Source organism: Nyctereutes procyonoides, unplaced genomic scaffold, assembly GCF_905146905.1.
Source record: "Nyctereutes procyonoides isolate TBG_1078 unplaced genomic scaffold, NYPRO_anot_genome, whole genome shotgun sequence".
Taxonomy (NCBI): domain Eukaryota; kingdom Metazoa; phylum Chordata; class Mammalia; order Carnivora; family Canidae; genus Nyctereutes; species Nyctereutes procyonoides.
In genome coordinates, this window is record NW_026575160.1 from 1,113,250 (window position 1) to 1,125,127 (window position 11,878).

The 11,878-nt window shown below is 35.2% G+C and overlaps 1 protein-coding gene across 1 annotated transcript; it reads left to right on the plus strand.

The window, feature by feature from the left end:
• Positions 1 to 2,587: 2,587 nt before the first annotated feature.
• On the plus strand, positions 2,588 to 11,634 carry LOC129502734 (uncharacterized). Its single transcript, XM_055314503.1, has 6 exons — positions 2,588 to 2,920; positions 5,244 to 5,328; positions 6,745 to 6,887; positions 7,681 to 7,760; positions 8,011 to 8,182; positions 11,512 to 11,634. The coding sequence occupies exons 1-6, from the start codon at positions 2,615 to 2,617 to the stop codon at positions 11,632 to 11,634; spliced, it is 909 nt and encodes a 302-aa protein (XP_055170478.1). The 5' UTR covers positions 2,588 to 2,614.
• Positions 11,635 to 11,878: the final 244 nt, after the last annotated feature.

Here is an 11,878-nt window from a genome sequence, read left to right on the forward strand (position 1 = left end):
CCATGCAGGGAGTCCGACATGGGACTCAATCCCAGGTCTCCAGGATCACACCCTGGGCCAAAGTTGGCACTAAACCGCTGAGCCACCCGGGCTTCCCTCAAAGTATTTTTTTGAATTTAACTTACTATCCTTTGAATTTTAGGCATTGCTCAGAGAATAGTAATTCCACATTTTTATTTCCACATAATTTGTTGATTAATGTGGTATTTTAATGATTAAATTTAATTCATTTTACCAGTAATTTTATGGGGATTGTAAGTGGCTCTCTATTCATCAGATTTGCTTTATTTTTACTGTACTATTTATCAAGAAGAGATACCATTTTTGAACACTTGGGGAATTTCAAATTTTCATAGTCAGATGATGAATGTCATTCTCTTTTTTGGTCTCTATTCAGTTATTTTTTATTGTAGTAAGAATACTTAACATGAGATCCAATGTATTTTTTAGATTGTTATTATAGGCAATATATGTGAAGTGCTATTCCACTGCATTTCCCTCATCATAGTGATATTGAGCATCTTTTCATATACCTGTTTTCCATTGGCTTATATTCTTTAGAGTATATTCAGGTTTTTAATCAAGTTCTTTTTGTTGTTGTTGTTGCTATTGAAGTGTAGGAGTTCCTTAAATATTTTGGATATTAATCCCTTATCAGAGAAATGGTTTGCAAATGTTTTCTCCCATTTTGTAGGTTGCCTTCACTGTTGATTGTATCCTTTACTTGCATATTTCCTATTCCCTTGACTTTTTTGTTTTTTGGGTTTTTGTGTATGTGTGTTTTAGTTTTTTTTTTTTTTTTGCAAAAGTTAAGTAGACTCAATTAGGTAATAGCTATGGTCTTGTTCTTTTTATTTTTCAGAAAAAAATTGTCTTTTGTGTATATTGAAATTTATCCAACCTGATTTAATGGTTAATTTGTTTTTTTTCTCTAATTGAGACAAAATTCACATAATTTCACTACTTACCATACTGACGTGTACAACTTAGTGGTTTTTAGTATGTTCACAATCTTGTGAAACCATTACGACTATCTAATTCCAGAACATGTCTATCTTCCCCCTGCTAAAATCTTGTACCTGTTGGCAGTCAATCCCAATTCTCTCTTCCCATATCCTATGGCAAAAGTAAAAGATTTTTTATTTTAAATCACTGAGTTTGGGAGAGTTTGTAATATAACATTATTGCAGATAAGCTGACTTAACCACAGGTCTATAATTACAATTATGTAATGTATTTATGTTTTGTTTAAATCTATTTATCATTATGATCTTTTTCCATAAACTATTCTCCTTTTATTTTTTCATATTTTTATTTATTTACTCATGAGAGACACAGAGAAAGAAAGAGGCAGAGACATAGGCAGAGGGAGAAGCAGGCTCCAGGCAGGAAGCCCCATGCGAGACTCGATCCTGGGACTCCGGGATCACGCCCTGAGCCAAAGGCAGGCACTCAACCGCTGAGCCACCCAGGCGTCCCTAGTCTTCCTTTTATATTTCTTATCTTGGTTAAGTAATTTTGTATTATCACCGATGCATTAAAACTTCTTGATGTGCCACGAATGACTTTTGCTAATATAGCCCAAAAAATTTTTCTGGCTTTATATATCATAGTATTTCCACTGTCTCCTCACATACATAGGCTATATGCCAACCACATTGTACTTCTTCCTTTTCTCTCAATGAGCCAGTCATTTAAAAAAAAATTAGATTAGAATTTGAAAAGCAATTCATTATTTTATTATACAAAATATTGTATAATAAAAGCATTTTCTAGTAACATTTTGACAAATACATTAAATCCTAGAAATATGCCAACAATTTCCTTGCCACTGGTCAGCAAAAAGCAAATCCACGATTCTTATCCACAGATTCCAGTGGCAAAAGCTATGATTCACTTGTGGTGGTTTAGGTGACCATAGATATCCTAGAAATAGTTTTTAATAAATTCTACATACCTTTTGTGCCTTGGTGAAATGTTGTTTACTTCCTTAGCAGCCTGGAACATTTTTACTTACCCTTCAAGATTGGTCCAAATGACTTTTCTTGTGACATCACTTCTGTTTTCCTGATAGTGTTAGCCCATCACTCTCCCTGCTTCTCACAGCACTATTGTAATATCTATCACATTATACAGGGTTTTTTGTTTGTTTCTTTTTGTTTTTGTTTTTTTTCTTTCATGTCTTTTTCCCAAGTAGCCCCTCATTACTTAAGGACATTGATTTCACGTTAATGATCTTTGAATTCCTAGCCCCTAGCATAGTGACTGCTGGGACCAGGGTGCTGAATAGATGCTTGTAGCAGCCATGATGCTTCCCTCCCATTCCACACACATGCACCCATCATTTCTGAGCTTTGTTTTCCTGATTCATAAATCTTTCAGAGATTACATTGGCCTGGAGAAAAAATATCCAATCTATCATTGCTATAGTGGCAAATGACACCAAATGGCATGTCTGTTGCAGATTGCTACATGTGAAAACACTCTCAGCCCAATGTATCTGGATTCCCAGAAAGGCAACGGAAGCAGATATGTCACAAAAGTATGCAGCATCCCATACAAGACTTCAATTCCAAATGGAAAAAAAGAAGTCCTACAGCCACCACAATCTAAAATGGAAGTCAACGCATGGGAAATAAAGCCTCCTGATTTCAGTTATAAACTGTATAAATCTTTGAGATTTCCAGAAAAATCATCAAGGACTAGTAAGGAAGAACAAGGGAGGGGGAAAAAAAGTAATTTTCCAGAAACAATGCTTCACCTGCCCAACATAAGGAATCATTCCAAGAAGGTCAAATCCCCTCCTTTTATAACTACATTCCCACATCTGGATTCACATAAAGCAAAGTTAATGTTTGTGAAGAGTGGAAAATATCCAAATGGTGTATACCTCAATCCAAAACCACATGATTTTCGACAGGTACAGAAGTGTGTTTGACTCAAAATAACATAAAACAGATAAGGAAAATATATATTATTTTTATTCATTTCTTAAGTGTGACTATTACATGGGCAAAAAAGGTATGTGCATATAATATTATAAATCTACATCTTTATTTCCGATGGAACAGTATAGTTCAGATTTAGCAACAAATGACAGAGGAGAGAGATAAGATCTTGGTTGATGTTTCAGCTGATGTTGATGATACAGTTTTCTCTGCCAGGTGGAATGAATGACTCTGGGACTTTCTTAGTTTTTAGAACAGTTGGAACTTACATATGACTGGGAAACAGACTTCAATTGCCAGTTTACAATCTAAAAAGTAATAAAATCAATTCATAGAATGAACAGATAAATAAATAAATAAAAATTCATTATTTTTATTGACAAAGGGGGCATTATATTACTTTAACGAGTCTTTCTAATGATTAATAATTTAAACAATATGTGAGCAAGAATTAGATTTATAATTTATTTTTTTTAATTTTTTTATTTATTTATGATAGTCACAGAGAGAGAGAGAGAGGCAGAGACACAGGCAGAGGGAGAAGCAGGCTCCATGCACCAGAAGCCCGACGTGGGATTCGATCCCGGGTCTCCAGGATCGCGCCCTGGGCCAAAGGCAGGCGCCAAACCACTGCGCCACCCAGGGATCCCCTAGATTTATAATTTAAAATAGTGGTGAGGAGTATATATTTAAGGAAATGCAAATGAGGTCAAAATATAATTCCTATAGAAAATGAATATATCCTCTACTTAGGCCTATAATTTAATGCATAAATAGACTCTTGCTCAGTAATGAGGAAAGCAATAGGACTGATAATACAAAAAAAAAAAGCTATAAAAAGAATAAATTTTTTCTTGGAAAATATAAGAAAGCAGTTAGGAATGTGGCCTCTGGGATTAGATTATCTCTCCTTGCCCTTTTATTTCTAATAATTTTGGACAAATTATTAAGTCTCTTATTTATAACATGAAATAACACTACTTCATATTTAATATGGTTCTTTTAACTAATGAAGGAGATGATTATTTACAAAGTACTTACAACAGGATCTGGAATACTGAGGTATTCAATGAGTGTTAACTCTGAGGAGGTCTTAGGATAAAAGCTACAAAATTCAAGAAGCCTTGATCCATAAACTTCTTTACTCATTTAGGGCATCCAAACTCTTCTATTTTCAGTAAATGAAATATATTACCTTTTGGAGACAAGAGGAAGTCAATTAAATAGCATATGTCATTGGTTTATTCAAGAATTTCTCTAGTTACAGTTATAATTACAAAACTTAAGTGAGTAAAGTTCAAGGAATGGGGGATATTTTAATTTTAGCTGAATTAATTTGTGTTTATGAGAAAGTGTATTGGAGACAGTGCAATATAAATTGTGCAACCACCAGATGTCAGTATAATTTTTTAAATGAACGGGGCTCTACATTTTATTTGATTAAAGAGTGATAAATCTTGTGTTGGAGTTTCCTTTGGGACTTTTAATATTTTGCTGTTTGCTTCAGCAGGATTTAGAATCACTCACAAAGAAGAGGACTGTCTAACCTCTGCCTGAGTTCATCCTTTCGTGCCACATTGATTCAGCTTTCAAGCAGAAACATTTGTGATTTTTTAAGATTAGTTTCTGGAAGTGTACAAATTCTATTTCAGTTCATATAAATTAGTTCATTTAAGTCATTTAGGGATGCCTGGGTGGCTCAGCGGTTGAGCATCTGCCTTTGGCTCAGGACTCCGGGGATCGAGTTCCGCATCAGGCTCCCTGCATGGAGTGTGTCTCTGCCTCTCTCTCTGGCTCTCTCACTATTAATAAATAAAATCTTTTAAAAAAAATTTAAGCCATCTAAAAAAAGCACTTTGTGGTATAGCTTACTGAAAACAGTCAATAATTATTCTATGCCAGTCTCAGTAAGTTATTTTAGCTTTGCTAAATATTTTTATGTCCTTGAAATAAACTCAGCTCCAGAAACATAACATGTAACCCTATTTCATTTGAAAATAAATGCAAATTTTGAATGGATTCTTTTAGTTTCATGCTGTTAAAAATATTATGTCATTTATTCACACTAGGATATTTGAAGTACTCTATTCCACTATAAAATGAATTGGTTATACAATAAGTATCTTGAATTAGATTATTCTTTCAAATTTTCATTTGCAAGTTGTAAATGCTATAACAAAATCATCACAATTGCATTTTGCCAGTGAAATAAACAATACTTGTAAAAATCAAATACAATGTCAGTAGTAAACAATACTTATTAGTAATAGTAAAATCTTCTCTTTACATATCTAGTACCAACGTAATTTACCAAACTTCGTGACAGCTTGTGAAAGGGATCCTTTTGGATTAAAATTTAAGTCCAAACACTTAAGTACAGGTAAGTCATTATAAAGTTATGAATATAACAAACAAAAAATAAACTTTCTGCATTATCTTAATAGTAATACTTAGGATTAGCTCAGTCAGTTGGGCCTCACACTCTTGATTTCAGCTCATGTCATGATCTCAGGGTTGTGGAATAGAGCCCCATGTTGGGCTCTGTGCTCAGTGCAGAGTCTGCATGAGATTCTCTTTTCTTCTCTCTCTGTCCCTCCCTTCACTTGTGCTTTCTCTCTAAATAAATAAATAAATAAATAAATAATAAATAATCTTTAAAAAAACAGTGATACTTGTAAAAACAAACAACTAAAATGATTTTTTAAACTTATCATCTTTACTAATATGGTAAATTTTTTAAATGCCCAGTTAATTAATGGGAACAATCCACTTGCTTCATTATCTACAATTTTAAATATATTATTGGAGATTGAGTTTTTAACTCAAAGTGTTCTGTATAGAAAATCAATAGAATAAATGCTTAAGAGTATAGACCAGGAAGCAAACTGTCCCAAATTACCTAAACTATCTCTTGGTCTATCCATCTGTAGGTGGGAATGATAATAATTGAATATATATCATAGAATTATTGTGAGCATTAAATACATTATACATATGTAGATCACTTTGTTAATAATGTATATATAGCACATGTTACCTGGTACGTGGAAATACACACACACACACACAATTATTATCATGGTGCTATTTGAACAGTGTTTGTCCAGGGTTAACTGAGTTATCTAGCATTCCTTATTTTGACAAGGATGATAATACATGCATACATGCATTCTATATTTACATATTCTAATTTTATATTAATTATAAACAAAAAAATAAGATATTAATAGTGATTGTCCCTGAGTAATAGGGTAATGGTTGAATTTTACTTTCTTCTTTTAAAAATGACAATCAAGTAGTTTTATAATTACAAAATTAAATTAATTTATTTGTAAGTAATATACACATTTTAGCACGGGTCATATTGACAAAAATCTTGTCTATGTGTGTAATTAAAATGGGACATGTCAACTTTTCTTATGTGTACTATGTGTAAGTAACTGTGGAAAAAAATATCATGGATACTTTATAAGATCCAGTCTCCGATCTCAAGAAATGTGTAAGTAAAATTTAAGGTAGAAGGCAAAATATGTCAGTCAAGTCACAAAATACTACTGAGAAGTTTAAAAAGAAATTTCCAGGGAAATAAAAGGTAAGATTTGAATTGAAGTTTGAAGGTTGACATTAATTCCAGTAGAAATGGTGGGCAAGATAAGGAAAATTTTATTTGGATTTGCATTATAAATTGTCATCAATTTATCTATCTTGGGCCCTGATCCCCAAGTATATTCTGAGAAATATCATGAATAAAGACCCATATAATTTCTAAGTTTCTCATTTGTCTCTATATCTGTAGTACATGGGCACCACTCACCAAAAGATGATAAACAGAAGAACAGTACAGAAAAATTCATCACCTACAAGCCTCATGAATGCACCTGGGATTCAAAGCTAATTTTACTAAAAGCCCCGTGGCCTGTTAAATCCGCTTCATACACGGTAAGCTTGACTTTCTCTTCCTCAGCTGTCGGGAAATGTCTCCAAGACTGTTATTTTTTTTTAAAGGTTTATGAATTTTTTTTTTAAGATTTCATTTATTTATTCTTGAGAGACACACAGAGAGAGAGAGGCAGAGATACAGACAGAGGGAGAAGCAGGCTCCCCACAAGGAGCCTGATGTGGGACTTGATCCAACATCCTGAGATCATGCCCTGGGCCAAAGGCAGATGCTCAACCGCTAAGTCACCCAGGGGTCCCTCCAACACTGTTATTAATGATTGCTTTAATGCAGGAGTTTTTAATTTGTTGTTAGCATAAATAGGGAAAGATATTATCTCTAAAAGTAGAGCAGAAAGATCTCTGTTTTTTCTTAAAAATGCAAACAGTGAATTATCCAGAATTTTGGATTTTCTTTTATTATTACAAAGATAGTTGGTATGGTGGATTGAAGCCTGAATAGTGCGAAGAATTTTCCCCAAAATTTACTCTCACCCCATTTGGAGCAGCCCATTGAGTGAACTGCATTCAGGAAGAAGACCTGACAAGAAGACTTTGTCATACCCTCATCAAAAGATTTTGAGAAAACACCCTTTTACCATGGCTCAAATTCTACCCTGGATAAGTAAGGCTCCTTTGTATCCCTGTATGTTCAAAAACAGCAAGATGTGCATTTGGCATATGGAACAAGTGTTTAAAGTAAAGATTATTAAATAGCAATTTTAAAAAGACAAACGACAATTAAAGTCAGTACATGTCTGCTTTTGCTAACTTCCTTTGTGTTATCTTCCTTAAGAGACACAGAAGGCGGCGAGATGTGTACAGTGCATTTATGGATCGTGTGGAAGAAAAGTTTACCCAAACATGCAAGAACAGGTGGGCAAATCCTTCAAGATTTGTTGTTATATTAATTTGTTAGAGTTGGTACTCAAATGACTTTTTTCAATAATGTGTACTTTATCCAAAGAAGCTCCATCATAAGAATTGTAAATGAAGTATTTGCATGATGCTTAAATCATTTTAAGTGGAGTCTGAGAGAATCCAGTCCTTTGATCAGATAAATTATTATTTCTCCAAGATTCAATGGAATTTTGGAAAACTACCAGTGACTTTGTCACAATTCCAGGTTTTGCCCAGATCCCCTCAGACTTCATCATTCTAGAACACATGCCAACCTGCCAAGAGTCAGCATCTGTATGTCCTTGCCCAGGGCTATCTGTGGCTGCTGGAGCTGCCCACAGCTAGTCAGAAGTGCTGGGGGTCACATCTCCCAGCAGCAGCCCTCAAGTAATAAGGGGGTGATTGTTAGGCACTGCTGCTCCCCAGAAATCCCCCAGGGGGCCAAAATCCAGTTGTCCAGTAGTGACTTGCAATTTGTTGACTTCCTTCCTGTCTCGTTTGGTCACATGCTTACCTTGTCACCATTTTACCTTCACTTGGGGACCCCCTATGTTTTCACTAGAATCCTTGCCAAGTACTGCTTGTGGGAAAGCCTAAACTATGACACCAGAAGGCAGTTAGTATAGTGACCTTAGAAGGCAGAAAGCCTGGCTTTGAATCTCAGGCTGGCCACGTGATCTTGGGCAGATTACTCAATCACACTCTTCCTCAGTTCTTCAGCTGTAAAATGGGAATAATAGGCACTGTCCTTAGATTCAGACAAGGTGGAGGCATCTGAGTCAATTAATAGCTTTTCTTACCTCTCTTTATGTGCTTGTCAATGGTCTGTGGGAAGGGGGAGCATATTAACATAGTGAATAGAGTTTGAGTTTTGGATTCAGTCAAAATGGCTTCAAATCTTAACCAAATCACCTATAAACATAATCTTGAATGATTTGCTAACAATTTCTGAATCAATCTTTCTTAGGTTTTAAGAGAGCTAAGTGAAAGGGTATTATATATAAGCTGCTGGTAAAATCTCTCATATCTTCTGGATTGACTTATCATTGATTATTATTGTTAATGATAATATAGAGATAGGGCTCTGTATAACCATAGAAAGTTACTTAATGACTATGGCTCAGTTTTCTCATCTGTAAAATGACAATAATAATAACATCCATTTCATTGAGTTGTTGAGAGAAGTCAAAACTTTGTAAAACATGTGGGACATAGCACTAACAGTGATTACTAGATTACTAGGTGTTTTAGAAATAAAAATTTAAAAACTCTACATCTTGAGGTGCCTGGGTGGCTCAGTGGTTGAGCGTCTGCCTTCAGCTGGGGTCGTGATCCTGGGATTGAGTCCTGCATCAGGCTCCCCAGAGGGAGCCTGCTTCTCCCTTTGCCTATGTCTCTGCGACTCTGTGTGTCTCTCATGAATGAATGAATGAATGAATGAATGAATCTTAAAAGAAAACAATACAAAAAAATCTCTACATCTTACATCTACAAAAAAAGTATCTAGGGACTAGTCAAGTCAAAAGTTGACTGAAAATAAAGAGAAGAAAAGAGGGCTGGGGGGTGGGAAGAGGAGAGAGAGAGAGAGGCTCTGCTTATGGACTTATGTAATGAGGGGAACCGGAGAGTCAATAGTCAGTAGACAGCTATCTGAGAGGAACAGACTATAGATGAATATGTAAAGAAGAGATCGGTGTCCAGTAAACTGGACAAAATGGAAAAAAAATTATTTTATGTTGCAAGTGCTTGGTATGAATGACATAGGTTGTAGACTTATTCTTACAAAGTTTACAAAGTGATTGTTTCAAATTGCAAAGACCCTGCTGTGCAGTGAAGTGGTGACCACCACAGTAATAGCAGGGGCTTCTCCTAGATAGATGATTTGTACTTGAGCTTAGTAATTAGGGGTTCCATCCTAATTGCTATCTTATAACCAAACAGGCTCCAGTCACAAAGAAAATGACAGGGCAGTCCATCACCAAGTTACTTAAATGGATTGCAGAAAATCACAGACTCTTGCTGACTGCAGCATTATGAATTAAGGGCCTCCAGCCTCCTCCAGAACCTCACCCTTCCGAGCTGCTCCCACTGGGAAGTATCTTCGCTTAACTTCAAGAGCAAATCTAAATTAATATCAGGCTTCTCAAAATAAAAATATTTTAATCTGAAATCATAGTTTCCTCTTATTTTGTTCCTTTAAAAAATATTTGATATACTTAGCAAATTGAACCTTGTGATAGTTCAAGCAAAATGGCTTTATTTTTCTCAAACATGATGTTCAAGTGTGCTGTGTTAGATCTTTCTCTCCTAAGTTTGAGAACATCTTTGGGAGATCCCACAGCTTTTCAATCACTTCATTTATACCAGCAATGTCATTTCTGTAATTTCAATTCACACTCACCCATGAAAAAGCTCAGCCTAGGATAAAAAGCATATATGATTCTTACCTCTACCATCCATAAAGAAATCAATTTTTGTGGATTGTAGATTCAAATGTGAGAGGAAAAAATACTTCTAAATAAATTCAGGAAAATAGATGATATCTTAAACAGGACCCAAAAAAGGGAGTATCCATATAGGAAAAAATTATAAACATTTTCTATGTATTAAAACTCTAAACTTCCATTCACCAAAAGACACAATTTGGGAGTGAAAAGCCAGCCACAGAACTCATGCAAATAAATATGAAATAGACAAGCAACTCAAGAAAAAATAATGGGGGTTTCACAGAAAGACTATCCAATGACCAAACTTACAAAAATGTGCTCATCTTCTGAGTTGTCAGGAAAATGCGTCAGAAACACAGTGGAATACCATTGTACACCTACCAGAGGAGCTCAAATGATAAAGAAAAGATGAAGCATTGGTAAAGATATGAAGCAACTAGACTCCTCTATACTTCTTGAGGAGAGTAGATTGAGATGAATACCTTGGAAAACTATTAGGCAGTATATTCTAAGGTTGGATGTGTATATAACATATGAAACAACATTTCATTCCTAGTATATTTACCTAAGACATATACACAGTATATACACATGCACTATTAGATATGTACAGGAGTATTCATAGCAAAATTATTGTTATAATCTTCAAACTATAAACAAGCCTAATGCCAGTAGGTAGTAAAATGGATATAGTGTGATCTATTTACCCAATGGATTACCATATGGCAAAGAAAATTGCAACTACATGGATGAGTCTCACATACTAATGAGAAAAAAAAAAGAGTACAGATACATTATATACAATACATATTACATAGTATACCTATTATATAGTGTATATATGATAGATATTTATTATATGGTATATATATATATATATATATATATATATATATATATTACAGATAGTTATTCCATTTGATAGAAGAAAACACTTGTCTGTGCAAGAAATCAAAGAGTTGGTGTCCTTTGGTTTGAAGGGAAGGAGTACAATGAGGAGTTTCCAGGTCCTGGAAATGTAGTAAGTCTTGACCAGGTGATAGTAAATAAATAAATAAATAAATAAATAAATAAATAAATAAGTAAATAAGTAAGTAAAAAGGCCTCATCTGTTCTGAATTAAAGCTTTAATCTAAGAACTTCTGCTCTCCTCAACAAAAGTTCGTCCTGCGGCTCCAGGGTTCACAGGAAGGAAAGAAACATTGTCTCCTTTTTTTCTCTCTCTACATCTTCTTCCCATGACCCTCCATTGCTTCTTTGTCTGCCTTTTACCTCCAAAGTGCTGGTGCCTAAAGGAGAAGCGGGAGAAGCAAAGAGGGGGAACAGGGACCAAAACATCAGGTAGAAAAGATCGCCGTAATCAGACAAGGCCTTTGCCTGTGTGGCAGATGGCGGAACAGTGACTTGCTTGTGAAGTCCATTTTGTTCATCCCTCTTTGTCCTGCCCAGGGATCTCATTCTGCACAGTCCTTTAGTGAGGACTAATGTCCAGTCTCCCTCCCTCAGCAGTCTGTCCTACTGCCTCTCACAGGTAGACCCAAGTCCCATGAAGACAGCCTTCTTGGTAGGACTACCCACGAGATAGCTGGAGCTGAGCTTTCTTATGAGTCCACTGTGTTCGTGGAACACTCCATACAGCCCACCAAA

Excerpts from the sequence above, each read along its gene's own strand:
- LOC129502734 (XM_055314503.1), top strand. The coding sequence starts at position 2,615 with ATGGAAGTCAACGCATGGGAAATAAAGCCTCCTGATTTCAGTTATAAA. Across the intron at positions 6,888-7,680 it reads TTAAATCCGCTTCATACACG|AGACACAGAAGGCGGCGAGA; the intron begins GTAAGCTTGACT and ends ATCTTCCTTAAG. Across the intron at positions 7,761-8,010 it reads ACCCAAACATGCAAGAACAG|GTTTTGCCCAGATCCCCTCA; the intron begins GTGGGCAAATCC and ends TCACAATTCCAG.